Source organism: Meriones unguiculatus, chromosome 12, assembly GCF_030254825.1.
Source record: "Meriones unguiculatus strain TT.TT164.6M chromosome 12, Bangor_MerUng_6.1, whole genome shotgun sequence".
Lineage (NCBI taxonomy): Eukaryota > Metazoa > Chordata > Mammalia > Rodentia > Muridae > Meriones > Meriones unguiculatus.
The window spans coordinates 97,052,354-97,075,789 of NC_083360.1; the positions used below are offsets into that span (position 1 = coordinate 97,052,354).

The 23,436-nt window shown below is 41.1% G+C and overlaps 1 protein-coding gene across 3 annotated transcripts in view; it reads left to right on the forward strand.

The window, feature by feature from the left end:
- Sanbr (SANT and BTB domain regulator of CSR) overlaps positions 1–22,786 on the forward strand; it is a 49,505-nt gene extending 26,719 nt beyond the window's left edge. For 2 of the 3 annotated variants that reach the window (XM_060365147.1, XM_060365148.1), the window contains exons 12-21: positions 5,471–5,616; positions 7,173–7,272; positions 9,614–9,646; positions 11,088–11,187; positions 13,318–13,409; positions 14,558–14,586; positions 14,728–14,801; positions 16,060–16,148; positions 19,619–19,710; positions 20,948–22,786. In XM_060365147.1, the coding sequence (XP_060221130.1) occupies positions 5,471–5,616; positions 7,173–7,272; positions 9,614–9,646; positions 11,088–11,187; positions 13,318–13,409; positions 14,558–14,586; positions 14,728–14,801; positions 16,060–16,148; positions 19,619–19,710; positions 20,948–20,984 (792 nt within the window). In that variant the 3' untranslated portion in view covers positions 20,985–22,786. Of the gene's footprint in view, positions 1–5,470; positions 5,617–7,172; positions 7,273–9,613; positions 9,647–11,087; positions 11,188–13,317; positions 13,410–14,557; positions 14,587–14,727; positions 14,802–16,059; positions 16,149–17,242; positions 19,552–19,618; positions 19,711–20,947 lie in introns of those variants that run through there. The other variant, XM_021626621.2, reaches the window with a different exon arrangement.
- Positions 22,787–23,436: the final 650 nt, after the last annotated feature.

The window sequence follows — 23,436 nt, forward strand, 5'->3', positions numbered from 1 at the left end:
TCTTTTGTGTATTATTTTTGTTTGTGGCGTGCTAGATATAACCAGGCTCACTCACATAGGCTTTATTTTGAAACTGTCTACTAAAATATGGATAACTCATGACTGCATCACTAAAGACAATGACGCCCTTTCCTCCAACAGCCCTCCACTGCCATTAGCTCCTCTGGGTAGGGTCAGACCCTTTAGTGTCTCCCTATCTGTGACTGAATATTTGCTGCAAGTTGAGTCTTCTGCTAGCCCTATCAGGCAAGCACAGCTGTTGTGAGTTCATGTCAGACACCTAAGACAGGATTTCATGGTCTTCCCTCAGTACCATCCAGTTCTTAACACTTTCTGTTTCCTTCTTCCTTGATGCTCCCAGAGCCTTAGAAGATAGAATATGTTTAACACCCTTGAGGTGGTCATACCTGGGAGAAGGGAGCATAAAAATGAGGCAGATTAGTCTCAAGCAATAGCCAAATTTATTCAAAGCTTCAGACAATTTATACTGAGAGAGTTAAGAAATGTTACATGACCCTAGCCTGTCAGGTCTCATCAGGACTGGTTGCATTGTCTTTCTCTGTGGCCTGGCAAAGCTACCCCCCACTCGGGGAGGTGAATGGACTTGGGAACGGGCATGGGAGGAGATGAGGGAGGGAGGGTGGAATTGGGAGGGGATGAGGGACAGCACTACAGCTGGGATACAAAGTGAGTAAACTGTAATTCATAAAAAAAAAAAATCAGATTTACAGGCTGAAAAAAAGAAAAAGAAATGTTACCTGAGTAAATTCTCACAAGTTCAAGCTGTACGTAATCACAAGGACAAGCTGCCCGTGGCAAAAACATAGAGGCATGTAAGCTAATAATAAAAACGTAGGCATATAAACAAATAACAGTAGCCACTTGTAATGAGTAACAAAAGTAAAATCACTCCTGTCTGCTACACCTGGAGGGCCACTACAGCACATCCCAAGAACAATTCCATGTGTTTGAAGAAACTGATGTCACAGGACTTTTGCCTTGCTTTCAGAGTTTTCTCACAAGTACTCAGAATTTCCCTCTCATGGCTCCATTCTTGGACCTTGTTCTGACATATGACTCTCCCAATTCAGGGCGGTCACTCAACAGTCCCATGTTCTTTGTATCTTGACCAGCTGTGAATCTACCTTAGCCTCGGTATGTTCCAAAGAGGACACAGGAAGCGTTTGTTGGTCAGAGCCAACAGCCATAGAGTCCTGAGCCCAGCACGCTGCCTATTTCCGTGTTCTCCGCCACCGTGTATTCCAGATCTTTTTTCTTTTCCTTTTCTTTTTTAAAGAATTGTGTGAGCCAAGCGTGTTGGCTTGCACTTGTAATCCTAGCACTCAGGAGGCTAAAGTGGGAAGATTAACAAAGAATTTGAACTACTTGGTAAATACCAGAAAGCTTGGGCTACAAATAGGACCTTAAGAAACAAATACATTTTAAGGACAAATTATTGGTAGGGTGTTTTTTTGTTTGTCTCTGTGTCTGTTTGTTTATTTGTTTGTTTTTAATAGTGGATATGTTATACTCCACATTACTCTTTTAAGATTCGTGTGTGTGTGTGTGTGTGTGTGTGTACGCACACACATGCTCGTGCTCGCATGTATGTGCACATATGTTTTGTTTGCATGTATGCATGTGTTCTGGTGCCCAAGAAGATCAGAAAAGGGCACTGGATCTCTGGAAACTGAGTTTTGGATGCTGTAAGCAATCATTTGGATTCTGGGAACTGAACCTAGATCCTTAAGAGAAATAAGAGCTCTTAACAGCTGAGCCATCTTTCCAGCCCATGTTTTTAAACATAGGTTCTCATGTATTCCGGGCGGCCTTAAACTTACTAAGTAGCCAAGAATGGTCTTGCATGTCTGCCTCTTGAGTGCTGGGATTACAGGCCTGTGCCACCACCCTTGGTTTGCACAATAGCCCTGGGGGCGGAACCCAGGGTTTCTGTGGATGCTGGACAAGCAGTCTATCAACTGAACTACATCCCCAGTACACAAAGGCTGTTTTGTTTTGTTTTGTTTTGTTTTAAAGTACTAAAACTTGAATTTAGAGCCTCACACATGCTAGGAAAGTACTCTGCTACTAAACAGTATTCTCACACCTTACATTATTTTCTAATTTCCCTTTTTCATGCAACAGCTTACTTAAGTTATCTTTCTGTGTCATTTTATTTGGCGTTCATCATAATGTATTTAATCATTCTCCTAGTTGTTAAAGTTATTTTTATAAAATTGTGTTTGTTTCTTAGTTTCTCTCTTTACCTGGCTATCAACCAAATAATTGAGACTCCATTGTATTATTTTAACAAACTTCACAGCACAATAACTGAGCAATTACTACTCTGTTCTTTTTTTATTATTAGTTACATTTTATTAACTCTGTATCCCAGCTGTATCCCACTCCCTCATTTCTTCCCAATCCCACCCTCCCTGCCCCATCTCCTCCCTGCCCCAACTCCACTGATAGGGGAGGACCTCCTCCCCTTCATCTGACCCTATTACTCTGTTCTTAATCCTCTTGGTTAATCTGGCTTTCATCCACCATATATCCCATAGATATTTGCATTTTGTGGCTTTCCTGCTTCAACTCTGAGCTCTCTCCTCATATCTCATGTACCTATGCCCATGGCTGAATCTCCTACATCCATTTCTAACTCCTCCCCTGGCTGGCAGGAAGTCCAGCCCTATTCTCTCCCCTGCTCAGTAATTTGCTGTAAGCTGCTTTATTAGCATGCCAGGGGACAGTTGGGGAGCAGTGTTTACATAACATTGAGATAGGTGATTCTCAGAATGAGGATTGCAGCCAGATATGGAGGGTACAGAAAATAAATAAGTAAGCATTAGATTTTAGTCTAATAAAAGGTTTTTTCTCTTGCACTAACAAACTATATGTAATAATAACAATCCTGAAAATTATTAGGTAAGATTTACATTTGTATTTTTGGCACCCTTGGATAAAGAATTCTACTATCAATTTCTATCATCCTAAACAATTTAAATGTAACTGTGAGATTATAACTGTCTAGTCTTCATTCCCATCAGAAATTTAAGAAGGAATAAATATTACCTAAATATGTAGAAAGTACAGGTAGGCACCTTCCAAAATTATAAATGAGAGAGATATATGGCTACCTGGCTAGGCCCCCAAATTTTCTCTATGACATTGGAGCATCACCTTCTGGCTTAGAATATTTGACAGACTTATTATTATACATTATTATATATTATTATGCCTGTACACCTGCACACCAGAAGAGGGCACTAGATCTTATTATAAATGGTTATGAGCCATCATGGAGTTGCTAGGAATTGAACTCAGGACCTTTGGAAGAGCAGTCAGTGCTCTTAACCTCCCAGCCATCTCTCCAGCCCTTGACAGACTTTTTTAGAAGCAGGGATTACAAATGACTTGCCTACCTTGTCCTTGCAAAGCGAGTTTCCCATATCCAGTTTGTCTGGTTGGGACAGTATTCTGTCTGTAACTGACACAAAAGCTTTTTCTCAGCCCGTGGCCAGCCTGCCACATCTGAAGCTTTTGATGCTCTCTGAAGTAGAATGGGGTGCTGTCAGGAGCAGACCTGACTCATGGAAAAAAGGCCTTACACTAATAAAAATTTAAAATGCCATATTCTGTAGATCTCTGAGGGTTTTTGAAGACCATCTATTTTATCTGAATTGTTTGTTTCTAGCTATTTTTATCTGTAAATCTAGGAAAATCTTTCTCTTTGCTAAGTATCTCCTTTAAAGTACAATTGGATCTACATAGTGAGTTCCAGGACTGCCAGGTCTGTATAGAGAGACCCTGTCTCAAAAACAAAGGGGGTGGGGGGAAAGAGAGGGAGCAGGAGGAGACTCATATATTGAAATACTATAGATTAAAGCAAATATTAAGTTACATGTAGTAGCATGTTTTAGTTATAAAAACAAAGTTAAAGAAAACAAGGCAAAACTAAATTATATATCCAGGCATATACCTGCAAGGGGCCAAAGAATGAGGAAAAGAAAGAAGTAACTCTCAGAATTGAAGTATAGGACAAAGGCTTATCTCTTGAGAGGAAGGAGACAGTTAGGTAAGATGGATGGGAAGAGTTACTGAAGTGTTCTGTTAGGACACACGTGTCACAGAGTGTGTGGAGGTCAGAGGACAGCTTGCAGAGGTGGGTTCTCCTCTTCTACCATGTGTTCCCGGGGGCCAGGCTCAGGTCATGAGGCAGTGGCTTCAGCAGTCTCTTCACCCCAGTGTTGTTTCTTTAAAAGAAATTATATGTCTGAGTCTGGTCTGTACATGTGAGTGCATGTGCCACAGAGGCCAGAGGTGTCGGCTCGCCTGCAGCTGGAGTTTGTGAGCTGCCTGCTCCGTTCCTCCGCAAGAGCCGTCCATGCCTCTGCCACCCAGCCCCCACTGGTTCTTAATGTTGATGTGACCATCTCAGGTATCTGTCAGATGTGCATTTATATTTCAGTTTCTTCTCTGCGTTTTTCTCCTTAGGGAAAAAGTGTAAAATGTGATGACTTGACTGAAAAGAGATAATTATGATCTTGAAATACCTTTATTCCTGAGATTTTAATATAGGTATAAAACATGTGACCATATCAACCTTCATTTCTCCCTACTAAGTTCATGCAGTGTTTTTTTTTTTTTTTTTCTTTCTCTTTTTTATAATAAACCTCTAAGTTCAGTTAGTGCTACCTGTATTGTCATGCATGGGCATACAGTCATCCAGTGAAGTGTGGGACTCTACCAGTGGCCACATATTCCCCAAGATGAATGCTGTCCCTCCTCCAGTAATCATCAGCTGCCTTCAGTAAGGTGTGGAGCCCTGGATGTGCCACAGTTTAGGTCAGCTCTTACATAGTGTCTGAATTAGTGTTCTGTTGCTGTGAAGAGACACCATGGCCAAGGCAACTCTTAAAAGGAAAACATTGAATTGGCTGGCTTACACTGTCAGAGGTTTAGTCCATTGTCATGGCAGGCAGCAAACAGGCAGAAGTAGTGCTGGAGAAGGAGCTGAGAGTTGTACATCTGGATCTGTAGGCAGCCTGAAGAGAGACACACTGAACCTTTGGTTTGGGCTTTTGACATCCAGTGACACACTTCTTCCAACAAGATCATACCCATTCCAACAAGGCCACACCTAATCCCTCCCAAGTAATGCCATTCCCTGACTAAGCATTCAAATCTATGAGCCGATGAGAAGGCTTTTCTTATTCAGCCACCACACACAGGTGACCACTTTGGCTGTGAGTTCCTGGATGCAGTGTTTATTCCATGCCCAGAAGACAGCATCTCACAGCACTTCTCCCTGTCTTACCGTTTCCCTCCTTTTCTACAATGTTCCCTGAGCTTTGGTGGTGTATATGTGGCATATTAATATAGGTGTCCTGTTTATGGCTACCAATACATCTCTTAAAAGATTGTTTTTATAATGAACCTACCTTGCAACAGTGTCTCTTATGTCTGACAGGGCTGTAAAGTGAGGGACCACGTGGTTATTCTTCATGATCAGGAAGAAAATGAAGATTTGCTTTCTTGTCCGACTACTAGAATACTGGATGATCTGCACAAGCACAAAGATGTCATTGTTGTCCCTTTTTTTAAAGATACAGCCAGGTAAGGAGAAAGAACACTTTTCTCAGCTTTATTCCATGGTTGCCATGTCATGATTCAATGTCCTGGAGGGCTTTTCCATATCAATATTGTCAGGCTTCAGAGAGCTAGGATTTTAGAATGCTGAAGTGCGGGGCTGGGGGTACAGTTTGGTGCTACAACCACTATTTATCCTATACAAGGACCTGGTTTGATCCCAGTGTTAGAGTTTTTATTGTTTGATGAAACACCAGGGCCAAAAGCAAGTTGGGGAGGAAAGGGTTTATATTTGGCTCACACCTCCACACTGTAGTCCATAACCGAAGGAAGCCGGGACAGCAACGCAAGCAGGGCAGGAAACTGGAGGCAAGAGCTGATAGAGAAGCCATGAAGGAGTGCTGCTTACTGGCTTGCTTTTGGTGATTTGCTCAGCCTGCCTTCTTATAGGCTCAGGGAGTCCAGGGATCAGCCAGCATAAGGGTGAGGGTAGGAGGGAAAGACTGCTTCACTGAAATTATGATGCTTTACACCAAGAACAGATTTATTTGACCAATAAAATAGGTCAAATAAATAGGAAGTCTAAGGGGAGGAAAAGCTAACAAAAAGAACTTGGTAACTAAAAATATTGAGATCTGAAATGTAATTTTTGAAAATTTTGAGTTCTTCTCCCACATTTCTTAACCCAACCCCCAACCTGGTCTCACACCATCATCCTGGGGATCAGACCTCAAGCACGCTGAACAAGCCTTCCATGGCTGAGCTGTACCCATGCTAAGAACTTCTTAAATACTTGATTGGCACCAATAGGGATGAAGTTGGCAGTCAAGATTATCCTTCCGTAACTTTGAACTCTTAAGTTCAGTCATTCTTTTGGCAATCACTTCTGTTGTTTTGTAATTGCAGCAGGCTGTCAGTTGGGCTAGAGGACTCTAAAGAGGCTTCTCAGAGAGAAGACCAGCACAGCACCCTTTTTACCACCTACCACCTGACAGATAGGGTTTTTCTAGAGTAACACTGTGCCTCTTATAAGATGAACTGCCAGAGTAAGTAATTGCTAAACATAGTTAAAATGTAAAATTGCCAGGCCTAGCGGTGTTCACCTTGAATCCCAGCACTTGGTAGGCAGAGGCAAATGACCATCTCTGAGTTTGAGGCCAGCCTGGTCTACGGAGTGAGTTTCAGAAGAGCCAGGGTGTTGCACAGAGAAACCCTGTCTCAAAACAAAAACAAAAACAAAAAAAAGCAAGTAAGTGTCATCCTTATAGTGAAGAACTACAATTCTGTTTTCTGTGGTGCTAAGGGTCAAACCTGGAGCCACGCAATGACCTGTAATTTTTAAGCTATAAGCAACATTTACAAGAAGAAGGTAGTTTGCGTGTGTATGAGACTACCTGGCCTTGGGAAGCCAGGAAAGGTGACACCTCCCTTGGAGCCGGAGTGGCAGGTAGCCGTGAGGCACAGTGTGAGTGTTGGGAACCAACAGGTTTCTCCACAAGAGGAGCAGCTGCTGGGCCCTCTCCAGCCTCCTGTAAATTGTTAAGACATTGAGTGTTTCTCTGTAAGATGTCTTTTCATTTAAGTGAGCCTGGGGTGGCCTCCAGCGAGGAGAAGGTCCTGGAGTACGACGTCTTGCTGGAGCCGAATACACCGTGGGGCTCCAAGGCCGGGGAGCTCAATGCTGTGAGTGACTTCTCTGTTAGTGTGTGTGGGACTGTTGCTGACATCTCTTCCCTGACAGGAGCCTAGTCTGTTCACATTGAAATTGAGCAGATTATCCAGTTACAACACTCTGAGTGACTGCAACTGTAAAGAGTGATAAGTAATATATTATTTGGCTTCAAAGAACGGAAGACTGACAAAATTTTAGAAAAAAAAAACCTTTAGGCTTTCTATTATGGATAACGAATTGAGAAATGAAGAAAATGTGAGTGTTCTGTAATATTTTGGGACAATTTTTTTTTTAATTCAGGAATGTGTTCCATTTTTCAAAAGCTTCAAAACTGAAAAATTTTAAAGGTGACCAGAATAGCTTTGATTCGGTTATTTTTGTTACAAAGACCTAGGGAAATCTGTTAGCACACTACCTTTGATGGTTGAGGTAGAATTTGAGAAAATGGAAAACTCCAGAAAGCTATACAAAAACTAGATGATGAATATTTATGTGAGAATTACATATAAGCTGTATAATTATATGGTTCCTAAATTTACAGTAAATAAAAACATGAAGGTGTTATAGAAATAGATGAGAAAGAGTAGGTAAAAAGTGACAGAGGCAGAGGAGAGAGCAAAAAGAGAAGAGGGTAAACAAACGAGAGAGAAGAGAGCAGAGATAGGAAGGTAAGGGAGTGAGGAGAGACACTGGGGTGGACATCTAGAAGGAGAGAAGCAATCCCTCCATTTTATGCACAACTATACAAAACCTTGCACCCAGTCGAGGAGCAGGAAAAGCAGTTCTGTTCTCAGGGGAGGTACCTTCTCAGAGGTCCCAGGGCAGGAGGAGAAAGGGAGAAGTGGGGAGAGTATGAGAGGACATGGGGAGTGTGAAAAAGGTAGGAGAGAGACAGAATGAGAGGAGAGAGAGCAGAGAGTAAGGGAAGAGAGACAGGAGAGAAAGAGGAACAGAGTAGAGAGATAGCAGGAAAGCGTGGTAGAAAAGGTGTGAGAGGGTAGAGAAAGATCAGACAAGAGATAAAAGCAGAGAGACAGAGGAAACAGAAAGATGAAAGATGAGACAGAAGACAGCAGAGAAAGATAGGAGAGATAGCATTAAAACATCAGAAAATGAAGAGACAGGAGACATTGAGAGAGCATAAAGAAGGGAGAAAAGGCAAGGAGAAAGAGAAAGAGGCAGTTGAAGGGGGAGGACAGAGAAGAGACAAAATGGGGAGCAGTAGACAAGAAGGCAACTCACTAAGAAACAGGTCCCAGGCAGAGGAAAAAGCATGACATTTCTTAGGAAGCACATTTTTAACCCTCAACCAGGAGAAGGAGTGAAAGACAGGAGAGATAAAAGGGGGAGGGGTGGAAAAAGAGGTGGTTGAGAGAGGAAAGAAATAGAGAGGCAAAACAGAAGAGAGCGACAGATAGGTGAAAGATGAGAGTCAGAGAGGAGACCATGGAAGAGCAAAGAGAAGACAGCAGCAATTAAAGAGGACTGAGAGACAGTTGAAAAGGCAAGGGACAGAGAGAAAGGGAAGAGATAAGAGAAAGTCAGGTCCTTCATTTCATACGGTAATTACATTATCAGGTCCCAGTTAGAGGGGCAGAAAAAGCAGATACCTCTCAGGAGGACACATTCTTAGCCTTCAACATAAATGCTGCCATTTCCAGCTTTTGACCTACAAACACCCATGTGAATTCTTATTCTTATACATATTTATACAGACATATATCTGTATAAATATGAAACCTAGGGTCTACATATACAATAAAACAGGTCTTTCTACATTTTATTTATTTCACTTAATATAGTGATTTTCAGTTGCATCTATTTTTTCATTTTTCTTATAGCTACATAAAATCGAGTGTGTGTGTGTGACACACACTATGTTTTATTTATCCATTCCTGTGCTGGTAGAGACCTAGCCTGGGTCTGTTTCCTGGCTCTTGTGAGCAGTACGGCAATTAACATGCATATGAGAATATCTCTGGAATGTGCTGAGTTGGAGCTGGTTGGGTGTGTGTACAGTTGTTGCTGGGTCATGTGGCAGTTCTAGGTTCGGTTTGTTGAGAAACCTCTGTACTGACTTCCATCGTTGCTGGAAAAAAAAAAATCTGCTAGCAGTAAATTAAGGGCTTCTTTCCCTATATTCTTTCTCACTGCTGTTTGTTGTCCTTTGTTTTCTTGATGCTAGCCATTCTAGGCAAGGGGCTTTAAAGATAGACATATCATTAGACCAAGATAACATTTTCAGCTCAAGTTTTGAATTATCTAAACCTGAAAATGAACCGTCCTTGTAAGCATGTGAAAACAGGGAGCCGCCATGGAGGGCTGTTAACGTACTGTTCCTCTGCCTTGTAGTTCTTGTCCCTGAAAAACTGGACTCTGCAGTTGGTAAGTGAGCCACTGGATTCAATTTCTTTGACTTCCTGCTTCTGTATTGAAGTTCGATAATGAAATCTTACTATCTTATCTTATAAACTTTGTTTAAATGTTTGTTTTCTTGTCAGCCTTTGCAGTTTTAACACTTATTAAAAAATGCCATAGATTATTTAAGAAAAATATATACCCTTCTGTGGTGACTCAGGCCTGTAGTCCCACCATTTGGGAGGCTGAGGCAAGATTCTGGTTAAAAAGCTTTTTTACAAGATATGTGTTTGCTGCCAATGTCAGAGTGCCCTTGGAGACTAGAGGTAGGTATCAGAACCCCTGGAGTCAGAGATTATGAGCCACCTGGCCCAAGTCTGGGAAACAGAAACTATAGTCCTTTGCAAGAGCAGTAAATGTTCTTAACCACTGAGCCACCCTCCAGGCCCTGCTTTAAAGACTTCGTTTGTTTGTTTTTGTTGTTCCTGTTTGATTTCTTTCCAAGCAGGGTTTCTCTGTCCTGGACTGTCCTCGGCTCACAATGTGGGCCCAGCTGCCTGGAACTCGAAGCTGTTGACCTGCTTCCTTGAGTGCTGGGATTAAAGGCATGGCCACCATGCCCAGTTTAGAGACTTTTTAAAGTCACCTTTAAAACACATTTGGGCTTGTGAGATGAACATAGTTAAGGATGCCTGCCACCACACCCGATGACCTGAGTTAATCCCCCGGACCATGAGGTGGAAGGACATAACCAACCCCTGCAGTTTTTCTTCTCACCTCTGCACATGTGTCCACACACCAATAAAAAATAAAAAGTGTGACTAGGTCACATTTATGATACTATGAAGTCTAGTAAGTCTTTTTTTTTTTTTTTTTTTGTTAGGCATTTTTTTTTGTGTTTTGGCTTCTCAGATAATTTCATGTTGCCCAGGCTGGCCTGAAATTCTGTGTGTAACTGAGGGTGACTCTGAGCTCCTGATCCTCCTGCCTCTACCTTCTAAGTTCTGGGATCACTAGCATGTATGATTGTGTATGTTTGTTCATTTTGTTTTTCTGAGACATGGTCCCCATGTATAGAACAGGCTAGGTTCAAACTTACCATACTCCTGCTTTGGGCTCCCAAGTGCTGACATCACTATAGCTAGTATTTCATTAGCCCATTTAAAAAAAATATTTATTTTAAATTCTATGTGTGTTTCTGTGTGCATACACATACATGTGAGTGCCCCACAGAGGCCAGAGTTATTGGATACTGTGACGCTCAACGTTTGTGAGGCACCTGATGTGGGTGCTGAAATCCAGCTTCAGGAGAGTAGTTAACGCTCATTACTGCTGAGCCATCTTTCTAGCCCCATTTTATTAGTTCTTACTTGATTCACTCGAAATTAACTAGGTAAATGTGTCCTTGGGAAGGCGGTTATGGCGGTTATGTGGAATTTATAATAGATGAGTCTTCCTCCACACTTAGAAGCAGCAGTCACTGTTCTCAGAAGAGGAAGAGTACACCACTGGGTCTGAAGTCACTGAAGATGAAGTCGGTGATGAAGAGGAAGTGTCCAAGAAACAAAGTAATGGCTCCTAATTGAAATCAACCTTCACTATTTGCGGAGAATTATATTCTGAATAGTTTAATGCAAGCATGGGTGATTGGCTTTCTATGTCTACATGTAAGGTTACACTGAGAAAAAGAAAGAGAAAGCTCCATTAATTCCTAACCCAGGCTGGCTTGATAGTTTATCAGGCAAAAGTGCTTGCTGCCAAGCCAGTACCTGGGGCCCACATGATAGAGAGAGCTAACTCCACAAGCTGTCCCTCTGGCCTCCACATGTGCCTGTGTGCCAGGGGGCACACATGTTCACACCAACGCAGAGAGAGTAAGTAAACCCTGGTGCTCTGTATACATTGTCTTCTCTCAGAGGAGGGAGAGGCGCTTGAGCAGTTAAGAAAGCTTGCTGCTCTTGCCGAAGCCCGGAGTTTGATTCCCAGTTCCCACATCAGGTGGCTTATAACCTTCTGTCTTTAGCCACTTAATTTTAACACTAATTAGTGGTAACTGTGAATGCTTTTCTCAGTTGAAAAGATAATTTCTATTTCTGTATTGCTAGGTTTTTGTAGTGAATGAATATTGTAGTTTATCAAATCCTTTTTTATTTTTTAATATAATTTTTTATTTATTACAGTCTATTCACTTTGTATCCCAGCTGTAGCCCCACCTTCATTCCCTCCCAATCCCGCCTTCCCTCCCTCCCTCATTTCCTCCCATGCCCCTTCCCCAGTCCACTGATCGTGGAGGTCCTCCTCCCCTTCCATCTGACCCTAGCCTATCAGATCCCATCAGGACTGTCTTTCATAGTGTTCCTCTGTGGCCTGGTCAGGCTGCTCCCCTCTTAGCAGGAGGTGATCAAAGAGCCAGCCACTTAGTTCAGGTCAGAGAGAGCCCCTGCTCCCCTTATTAGGGAACCCATTTGGACACTGAGCTGCCATGGGCTACATCTGTGCAGGGGTTCTAGGTTATCTCCATGAATGGTCCTTGGTTGGAGTGTCAGTCTCAGGAAAGACCCCCTAGGCCCAGATTTTTTTGGTTCTGTTGTTCTTTTTGTGGAACTCCTGACTGTTCCAGGTCTTTCTATCTTCCCCTTCTTTCAAAAGATTCCCTGAACAGTGCCCAAAGTTTGGCTATGAGTCTCAGCATCAGCTTTGATACCCAGCTGGGTAGAGTCTTTCAGAGGCCCTCTGCGGTAGGCTCCTGTCTTGTTCCTTGTTTTCACCTTTTTCCGATGTCTATCCCATTTGCCTTTCTGAATGAAGATTGAACATCTTACCCAGGGTCCTCCTTCATGCTTAGCTTCTTTAGGTGTACAGATTTTAGTATGATTATCCCATATTATGTCTAATGTCTACTTATAAGTGAGTATATACCATGTGTGTCTTTTTGGGATAGCTTACTCAGGATGACCTTTTCTAGTTCCCACTATTTGCCTGCAAATTTCATGATTTCCTTGTTGTTGTTTTTAAATTAAATATTTATTTTTTATATTAATTATAGTTTATTCATTTTGTATCTCAGCTGTAGCCCACTCCCTCATCCCCTCCCAATCTTACCCTCTCTCCCTCATTTCCTCCCATGCTCCTTGATTTCCTTGTTTTTAATTGTTGAGTAGTATTCCATTGTGTAAAAGTGCCACAGTTAGGAAATTATTCTGGGACTGGAGAGATGGCTCAGAGGTTAAGAGCACTGGCTGTTCTTCCAAAGGTCCTGAGTTCAATTCCCAGCAACCACATGGTGGCTCACAACCATCTATAATGAGATCTGGTGCCCTCTTCTGGCCTGCAGGCACATAGGCAGGCAGAATACTGTGTACATAATAAATAAATCTTAAAAAAGAAAAAAGAAAGAAAGATTCCACTGTAAAATTAGAATGGGAAAAATAAGTATGTAGTCTTCCCTGGCATTTTAAGTGAGCATACAAAGCAGCAGGTTTCATTATGCCCTCATTTTTTCCCCAAAGAGTTTTACCAGGTACAAAGAAGAATGATTACAATGAACCCTATAAAGCAGCTTCTGTCTGACTTCCTAGACATTATTGCTCTCTTTTCTTCTGAAAAAATAGCATTGTTGGCTAAGTGTTATTTAGAAGTAGCAGTAACATTGGCAGTGTGTGCGGCCCATGTTCCCAGTATTGTCCTTTGTTTATCAGGGAAAAGGGAGAAGCCAAAGAAGTTTTCTAAGCAACCAAAAAAGCAGCTTTCTTCACCCTGTTCTCAAAAGAAAGAAAAGGCATTGGAGAAGGTAACTGGAAGATCTAATACAGTTCTAAAGTTCATATAAGAGGTAAACTAGCAAGTATAGCCAAGATAAATTCAAATAGAGTAATGAAACAGTAGAGTGGGATGCTAGCAATGTAAGTGAACGAGGCTTAGAAGGCACAGGAGCATTGGGAAAGGAATGCATAGGCACAACACACCATCCTTTGTGTAAAGAGATGGGAAAGGTGCATGGATTCCCTTCCATGTGCATAAACCTTCCTTGTAGAGATGCACAAGCAATTGGTAAGATTAACTGCTCCTGAGGAAGGGAACTTGATGCAGAAGGACTCCTAGAGACACTTCTTATTATATGTGCTAACCAGTAGTACACATTTGTAAAACGTAAATACACTTTTGAAATTGAAGTAAATTCTATTTTCTAACCTATAAAATCCACTTTTATTTTTCTGTGCCATAGAAGAGATAAAGTGCCAAGATTGACAGAACAGTAGTAGCTGTAGTGACTGAAGAGAGTCCCTGAGTTCCAAAAGTGTGTGAAAGGCCACTTCTAAGATAAGATCTACATGGCAGTTCACAATTGTCTATAACTCCAGTTCCAGAGGATCTAACACCCTCACTCAGACATACATGCAAGCAAAACACCAGTGCACATAAAATTTTTTAAAAAGATATGATCCAGTTACATTGGATTACTACAGATGTATGAATGTGTTTTTCAAGATTGCATTTTAAGCGTAGCATGAGTTCAACAGATAGACATGCAAAGTATTTTTTTCTCTTTAATGAAGTTTCTTCTCTGTGTTACTATGAAGGTCATAATATGTTTATTTCATTAGTATAGACCTTTTGCTGCAAGGGTTTATTTATTTATTTGTTTGTTTGTCTATTTATTTAAACAGGGACTTACTATATCACCCTGGTTGGCCTAAAACTCACTATATTGACCCAGCTGGCCTTCAACTCTTGGAGCCCTGCCTGCCTCTGCTGAGATTAGAGCAGGCACCACCACTCCTAGCTGTTGCTGCAAGATTTAAATGAAATAACAGTTTTAGATGTTCTTGGTATAGTGTCTTGAACTCCAACAAATGTAAATTGTTTTATGATTAATTAGAACACTACTCAATAAATATGCTCTAATTAGATATTAATGTTATCTTCTCTTTTTTTCAGTCAACTTCTAGAGATGTTTCTCCTTTTGTGTGAGTATTTGTTCCTTGTCCAATTGAAAATCCATTCTTTGTTTTTGTTTGCTTGGTTTTTTGGTTTTGACACAGGGTCTGTATTGGAAGTCCGCTCTTAAAGAAGCATCAATGCTTGTTTTTGTTCAATTTATCCAATAGTGTGAGTATGCAGAAGAATAAGTGGGATGCCACAAGATCCTTGAGATTCAACCAAGATGCACAAAGAGAAGATGGTAAATTTTATTATCTGAGTAACATACACGTTAGGTATAAATAACAATGATTTTATTATTATGTGTATTTGTGGGTGTTATGCGCAGGTGCCATTGGAAGTCAGAAGAGACTGTCAGATATCCTGGGGCTGGAGGTACAGGCAGCTCTAAGCTGCTTGATATGTATGGGTGCTGGGAACCAAACTTGGGCCCTCTTCGAAAAGAGTTTGTGCTCTTAACCACTAAACCATCTCTCCAGCCCCATGAATTATTTTTTTATAAAGTATGTTGAATAGTTTTTTTAAAGATTTATTTCTTTATTTTACATATGAGTGCTCTATTTGCATGTACATCTGCATGACAGAAAAGAGGGCACCAGATCTCATTATAGATGGTTGTGAGGCGCCATGTGGTTGCTGGAAATTGAACTCAGGACCTCCTTAAGAGCAGCCAGTGCTCTTAACCTCTGAGCCATCTTTCCAGTCCCATGTTGAATAGTTTTGAAGGTTCCAAAATAAGGCCCCACATGTGCACATTCTCTTTGGCACCAGTCAGAATTTCATTTAGTAATGGCCATCCAGTGGGTTATGTTGTTCACGCATCTGTGACTTTAAGCTTAGACTTGTTCTTATGTATGTACATACTGTAAAAATTACTACGTATGTTTTAGGTTGTGTCTTAACTTGTGCTCTTACAACAAAATACTCAAAGATGAGTATTTTATAAAGAAAGAAATCTATTTAGCTTACACTTTTTCAGTACCAGTAATTGTTTCAGCCCTGGTGAAAACCTGCAATCCTCACGTGGCGGATGGCATCATCAGGAGCACTATAGGAGGAAACAGTCACATGGCAAAAAGGGAAACAAAAGAGGTTCTTTTTGTAACAACCTGACCTTACAGGAATTAAGCAGGGTCACACCATAACTACGTTGGTCTCTTCTAGGACTGGTGGCTCTAGTGAGCTAGCCACTTTTCACCAGGCCCCAGCTCTGAGGTTCTAGCACACTCAATATTACCATAGTAGGGATCAGACTTACAGCACGTGGTTCTTTGGGAGACATACTCACACCACACCCAGCAATCTGAGAGGCAGAACAGTTGTCCATATGTTAGCCATTTGCTACATGCTACCTTAAATTCTTCACAGATGTATGAGAGTGTGGACCTGGGAAAAACAGCAAGTGGTATTCTTAGAAACCTTTGTTGATTACAGTCTTTCTTAAAAAATGAAAACTGTGTTATTCTCATGAAAAGTAATGTTCTGTTTTTTATCTTCAGATCAGCGACGGATGACTGAAATTACAGGGCATCTAATTAAAATGAGATTGGGTGATCTGGACCGAGTCAAGTCAAAGGAATCAAAGGAAGTAAGAATTATTTACAAGTGTGCTATATTTATATAAAAATTTCTTCCTACTTTTATTTCATCATGAAAAATAATTAACTATTGTCTTGGGTAGGGTTTCTATAGTTGTGTAGAGATACCATGACCATGGCAGATCTTATAAAGAAAAACATTTAATTGGAGCTGGCAGTTTAGAGGTTTAGTTCATTATCATAATGGTGGGAAGTATGGTGCCATCAGGCAAACGTGGTGCTAGGGAAGGAGCTGAGAGTTCTACATCTGGATCAGCAGGCAGCAGGAGGAATGGCACTGGGCCTGGCTTGAGCATCTGAAAACTCAAAGCCCACTCCCAATAATGCACTTCCTCCAACAAAGCCAGCCTCCTAATAGTGCCTCTCCCTGTGAGCCTGTTGGAGGCTCTTTCATTCAAACTACCACAACTATTATACCATATTTTTGTAAAGTGTTCCCTCCTTGTTTTATTGTTAGCATGAAAAATATTTTTTTTTTTTAAAGATATATTTTATTTATTACTTATACAGTACTCTGCCTGGATGTGTGCCTACATTCCAGAAAAGAGCCCCAGATCTCACTAGGGATGGTTGTGAGCCACCATGTGGTTGCTGGGAATTCAACTCAGGACCTTTGGAAGAGCAACCAGTGCTCTTAACCTCTGAGCCTTCTCTCCAGCCCCTTTTAAATGTTTTTAAAATGATGCTAAAGGAGTGTCTTAGATATTTTTATATTCAGTGCCGGTTAACCAAATGTCACATACAAATTTTCTGTCATCTCCCATTATCTATGGTCCATATGTTCTCTGTATCGCATGTGATAAAGCATATTATCTTTAAAACAGAATGTCACACCAGGAGTAGGTTAGCTGTGCACTATTAGCCAGGTGGAGAAAGTGCTGGCTGGATATGGTCGCCTCTGTGTGTATTACCTAGATGTTACTCTAAGACAGAATGCTGACCTCTGGGGGTCAGGCTGTACGTACCTGTACCCCTGGAAGGCGTAGGGTCAGTGACAGCGCTATCTGTTAGGAGAGTCGTAAGTGCACTGTAACTCCTGCCCTATCCCTGGTCTGAATATTTTCACCTTTTCTTTGGAATGTAGCTCATTGATGGAGTGCATGCCTAGAAGGCCCAGGGCCCTGGATTCAATCCCCAACATCAAAAGTGGAATGAAGTGCGTGGGACAACACAAGAGAAAAATTTATGGGGCTAGAGAGATAGCTCAGAGTTAAGAGCGCCGTCTGCTCTTCCAGAGGTCCTGAGTTCAATTCCCAGCAACCATGGTGGCTCACAACCACCTATGATGAGATCTGGTGCCCTCTTCTGGCATGCAGGTGTACATGCAGGCAGAACATTGTATACATAATAAACAAAGCTTAAAAAAATTTACTACCTATAAACTTTACAAAGAAAAACAAACTGATCCTCAGTTAGATAAAACTTTCTTATCTGAAAAGCCTGTAAACTTTTGGACATATATGCACACATACACACGCACACCACTAAATTAATTGTTTAAGATTTGTATTTTCTTAGCTTTAACACTAAAGCATAATCCACAAAAGAAAAATTAATCAGAATTCACCAAAACTTAAAGTTCTTCTTTAAAACCACTAGGTGATGGATTAGCCAGAGCTATATAGTGACACCCTGTCTCAAAAAAGAAAAAGAGAGGATTAAAACACAATTCATATAAAGCAATATACCATGTCTCAAACATTTGTTTGATAAAGAATTTCCGGAAAAGGAAGGGAGAATGTTGTAATTAAATTATCTTTAAAAAGCTCAATAACTCAATAATAAAATAATTCAATAAAAATAAATAGCTAAGCCAGGCATGGTGGTGCACGCCTTTAATCCCAGCATTCAGCAGGCAGAGGCAGGCAGATCTCTGAGAGTTCCAGGGCCCCTGACCTACATAGTAAGATCCAAGCCAGTCAGGGTGACATGTAAAACCATGTCTCGGAGTAAAATAGCAGAAGCTGGAGAGATGCCATAGCATTTACAAGCACTGGCTGCTCTTGCAAAGGACCCATGTTCAGTTCCCAGCACCCACATGGCTGCTCATGACCCTCTGTAACTACTCCATCCCCAGGGGATCTGATCCACAGGTATGCAGGCAAAGCACGTATACACACAAAATAATAAAATAATTTAAAATAATAACGAGTAAATAAACCAGGCGAAGGCCTAGCCAAACATCTTGAAGAAGGGAAGCAGGTAGCAAGTAAACATGAACAGAATAAAGCGCCATCAGTCCCTGGAGAAACGCAAACTAACATCCCAGTGAGGTTCTGCTTCTGAAAGTTGGGAAATGTTTGTTTAAGTGCTTGTGAGGGTGTGAAACAAATGGAATTCTTCTAGACAGCTTGTAGCAGTGCCAAAGGAATGGAAATTGCTTGGCAGTTTTCATAAATGCCATACATAAATAGTTACATTATTCATAATTGTGAAAAACTAAAGACTCCAAAATGATGTCCTTTTCCTGGTAAATATGACAAGGAAAATTCTGAGATTACCTCAGTTTAAAAGGGCTAGAGTTAAGACAGAGGATGCTTAACTCAAAACAAGGTGTATGGTCCACACTCTAGTCTCAGTGCTCAGGAGGGTGAGGTTGGACAAGCTTTGGGGGGTTCACAATAAACTACAAATATTTAAAATAAAGAATAGAGGCCAGAGAAATTATACAGTGGCTAAGAGCAGCATGAGAATCGGAGCTCAGATTCTAGCCCCAGCTGTGCTCCTGTGCATACCTGGAACCTAGCACCTAGGGGAGAGGAGACTAAATGGCTTGCTGGCTGCATCCTAGCTGAAATAAACTTGAGTTCCAGGCTCAGTGAGACACCCTGCCTCAGAGGAACAAGGCAGAAAATGGTAGAGACAGTACTAATACCTTCCTCTATTCTCCACGGGAGCACAAACACACACAGAATAAGTCCTCATGTGTACATACAAATCTCTGCATGGATAAGTTGTCCATTATACTAAGTTAAGAAAAGTGTGGTGGTGCAGGCTTGTCATCCCAGTACTCGGGGAGGCAGAGGCAGGCAAATCTCTGTCAGTTCGAGGCCAGCCTGGTCTGCAAAATGAGTCCAAGACAGCCAAGGCTACACAGAGAAACCCTGTCTCGAAAAGAGAGAGATTGAAAATGCCACATAGTGTACGGCTCCGCTTGCGTTCTGTTGTGGAAATGCTGAACTAACTGTACCGACAGGGCAGCAGGTCAGTGGTGGGTGGAGGTGGTAGATGGACTGGCTTCAAGTGGGCTTCAGGGCGTCTCTGTAGGGGTGACCAGACTGGTCTGTGTCTTCATTGTTGAAGGCTCTTACAATGGCTGTACCCGGAACTCTGTACTAAAATGGAGCCAGAGCTTTTCAGATCAAAAATAAAATTACTTTCGAAAACTGGAAATATGTTGTGTTATGGGTCAGACTTTATTTCTTTGAAGGTAATTTAATTTTGCTTCCTTATTTTACAGTTTGCAGGTGGTATTTATTCTAGGATTGAAGCACAGATCAAAGCCTCAGTGCCTGTCAGTGCCCGGCAAAACAGCTCAGACAAAACCGTGAGGTAAATGAGCAAGAAGCAAGCAAGATGCCTCTAGCTTTTCAGAGTAAATCATGTGAACCCTAAAAGCATGCAGCATGAGTTCAGTTTTTATTTCATCAAAATTGATGTCAAAATTGATCTTAACTTGAAAATATTTTTAAACGGTCATGAACACAAACTTTCATGAACATAAAAAATTTAGTATTTTTTTAAGTTTTCTGTTTATTTGGCCAACTGCATTTGAGTCCACTGATAAAAATGAATACAGCAGGGGTTGCTCTATGCAGCCTAGAGGTAAGAACCTTTCCTAGCGCACGCAAGGCCGTATATTTGGTCTCTAACACCAAATGCTACTACTACTACAAATAATAATGTGCTAGTACTGATAGGTACCGTGCAAAATGACCAAGCTCTGTAGGTCGTGTGTTCGTATTATGGAAACTCCCGAGTCTTCCCTGTTGCTTGTTTGCTCCGTCTCTCTCTTCGCCGCCCCGTCTCCCCTGTCTGCTCTGTCTTTCACTGTGGAAATAGGGCAGGCTGTGCTGCAGATAGAGGGTGTACAGTCAGGCGGGGGCGGGCCCAGACGGAGCGCTGTTCATCTGCATTTTCAGCTCTGCATCGTTTCCAGAGAGTCTTCTCTCCTAAGCCCTCAATCTGCCCAAGTAGTTGACAGACTCCCTAGTTCAGCCTTTTTACAAGAAGGCGAAGGAAGGCCTTACTCTTTACCCGAAAGCCTCCCGAGTATAATAGCATGTACTTGTCTTAATAAAATTAAGTCTGGAGCCATTTCCACACAGATTTTCTGTTAGAACTTAAGTTCCTAAGATGTAAACACTAGTATTAGCGATGCTAATATGCTCAGTCTGTAATTCTGAAATCTATAAAAGCTCAGAAGTCAGAAGCCTTGTCAAACACATATGGTAAGTCCATCTTGAACTGCTGTGATTATAGCTGTAGTCTTTAGTCTCCTCTCTGAATGTTCGTTGTTTCCCTGAAGAAACGTTAATGTGTTTCATTATGGACTGGTCCTGAGCTGTACTATGCAGTATACATACTACGTTCTCTCTCAAAAAATTTTTTTCTTAATGTGAATTCCAAACTGCACCTCACTCTGGGGTTTTAGAAGATCCATAAAAGATCCATGAAAGCAACACAAAGTTTCACTCTGTGTAGATGCTGTCAGGCAGACAGTGTGAGGTAGCAGCAGGAACCCGTTCTAGAAGCAAGTCTGACTTTGTTTTCTGTTTAAAAAACCTAGGTCTAAAAGTCGCTTTGGTCAAGGGCGTCCTGCATAGAGCACCCTAAATATAAACAGAGAAGGCACGCTCCTGCACATCCGAAATTCCTCTTTCCTGAAGATCTTCAAAGCAATGGCTTCTAGGGTCTTACTAGTTATCCCTGCAAACCACATAAATCATGCTGAGACAGATAGACAGTTAGGTGTTGTTAAAATCCAATTGTAAATATAAACTTTCTCACATAAATATCTTATGTCTAGGCTATGTAGAAAATAATTGCAAACTTTACCTAGTTATGAGTCCTGACAGTTGTTACCTTTTGTTTATTTGGAAGGGAGGACGCCTTAAAGAGATTAAGGATGCACGATCGGTAGTGGTACTGTGCATGTACACTGATCATTGGATGTTTGGGGACTGTTAAGTCTTTTGCATAACATTGAGAAATGAATTTCATAGGATAAACTGTCCAGTGATGCTAAATTTAGTTTGTATAAACATTAAGGAGTGACGTATCTTGAAGCTGAATTAATAGAGTTTCAAGGTGAGGTTATTGTAATATCACGTTGGGCCAGAAGGATTAATCTTTTCAGTCTTGTCATATGGAAAGTACAATGGTAATCCAGCTTCTGTTTCTTTCAGTTATACGTGCTGGTCTGTAAGCCATCTGAGCCTGCATTACTGGTCATTGCCTCTCTCCTCTATGAAGGCAGTGGCATTCTGCATTTCCTAGTACAGCCGGTGATGGTTTTAGGGAGTGAATCATTTCAGTTCTATGACACAGTCATTTGCATGGTTCTCAGATCAATCCATTCACTGAATCTATTCAACAGTCTCTCAGAATTTATGATTGCTAGTTAATTAGAGATGTATTAAGATTCCCAGATAGATCAGATGGCTGGAAATTTCATACATTCAAGAAACAAAACTATTTTATAGACCATGTTTTAATTTTTCTAACCAGGTAGACAGCATACTCAGGGAAATTTTGTTCTAGACTGTAAGCATGTACTAAATCATGTGTTTGAAAATTACTTATAGGTCTCTGAAGACCATAATATGCACACTATTTTTTGTTTGTTTGTTTTTTTGAGACAGGATTTCTCTGTGGAGCCTTGGCTGTTCTGGACTCACTTTGTAGACCAGGCTGGCCTCTAACTCACAGAGATCTGCCTGCTTCTGTCTCCCTGAGTGCTGGAATTACAGGTGTGTGTCACCATGCCCAGCAGCTGATGCTTTGTGATTCACATCTTCAAATTATTCAGAGGTCTTGATAATATATAACAGAACATCAGTTTGAAAAGAAAAATTCAAATAGTTCACACAAAAAGAAATTACAATTTTTAGTGTATCTTTTAGTTGCTATATGAAGCTCATAATTATTTAATAATTATGTTTTAATATTTATTTGGAAATTTTAGTCTAGTGTATATCTGCTTTTCAGTTGTCTGATACTGTGGAAATAACTTATCCTATATTTATTTTCAAGAAAGTGTTTGTTAGTACGTGATGTGAGTCCCATTAGTTGCCGGCTGTATAGTTGGCTCCAGGATTGCTGGGTAAAAGGATTTGTGTTTGTATGTATAAGCAGGCTGTGATCACTGTAATTAGAAGGGAATATGCTGTTTTGATTTTTACAGATGATAAAGTGTGCATTGCTTCTCCCCTGAGGGAGCTGATTGATGTTAACCAGACTTTATTACAATCTGATTCTATACAGAATGTGCTTTTTTTATTTTCTATCTATCTGTGATACATGGACAGGATTTCTTCCGCCAAGTACTTGAAGGTTTTTCTTACATTAATTCTGAGTTCATACTTCTTTAATTGAAATAAATGACAATGACAAAAACTGTGAGAAAGTGCCGTGATCTGACTCATTCTGTGTGAGAAGTCTGGAGAGCTCTATGTTTCCCTGGAAAATCAGCTGTGTTACAAGGAGAAGGTCTTAGGTTTTCAGATTGTTGTGCAGTGGCCCACCTCATCACTCCAGAAAGCTCTACCAGACGGCCATGCCCCCACCCTTCACGTCTGTCACAGAAGCGCTCTGAATGCTTTGACTTCCCCGGCTGTCCTTCCAGCTTCCCCACAAGGTGCGTCTCAGAACATTCAGCAAAACATCTAAGGGTTGAAAGACCACAGAGGATCTGGGGGGTCACTCAGTAATATGACCCTTGCTCACATGCACGAGAGCCTGGCTTTGATCCCCACTAACGCAGAAGTGAGTGGAAATGCCGCAGCAAAAGCGATCACGCAACGGTGCTAGCTGCACAATCTCGTCATCATATGTGTTACCTTTCTTTGGAATGTTCAGTCAGGAATTGTGAGGTTTTTTGTTGTTGTTGTTTTTAGAAGCTGAGGCTGAAACTGTCTTTTTTTTTTCTGATGGTAAATTTAAATAAGCATTAAAAAGCCTTTTGTCTCCAAACTTGACAATAATTCTTTAGCTAATCTGTAGCTACCCTTGAGCAAATATTATGCATCTCCTAGGGCAGAGCATTGGTTTACCTAG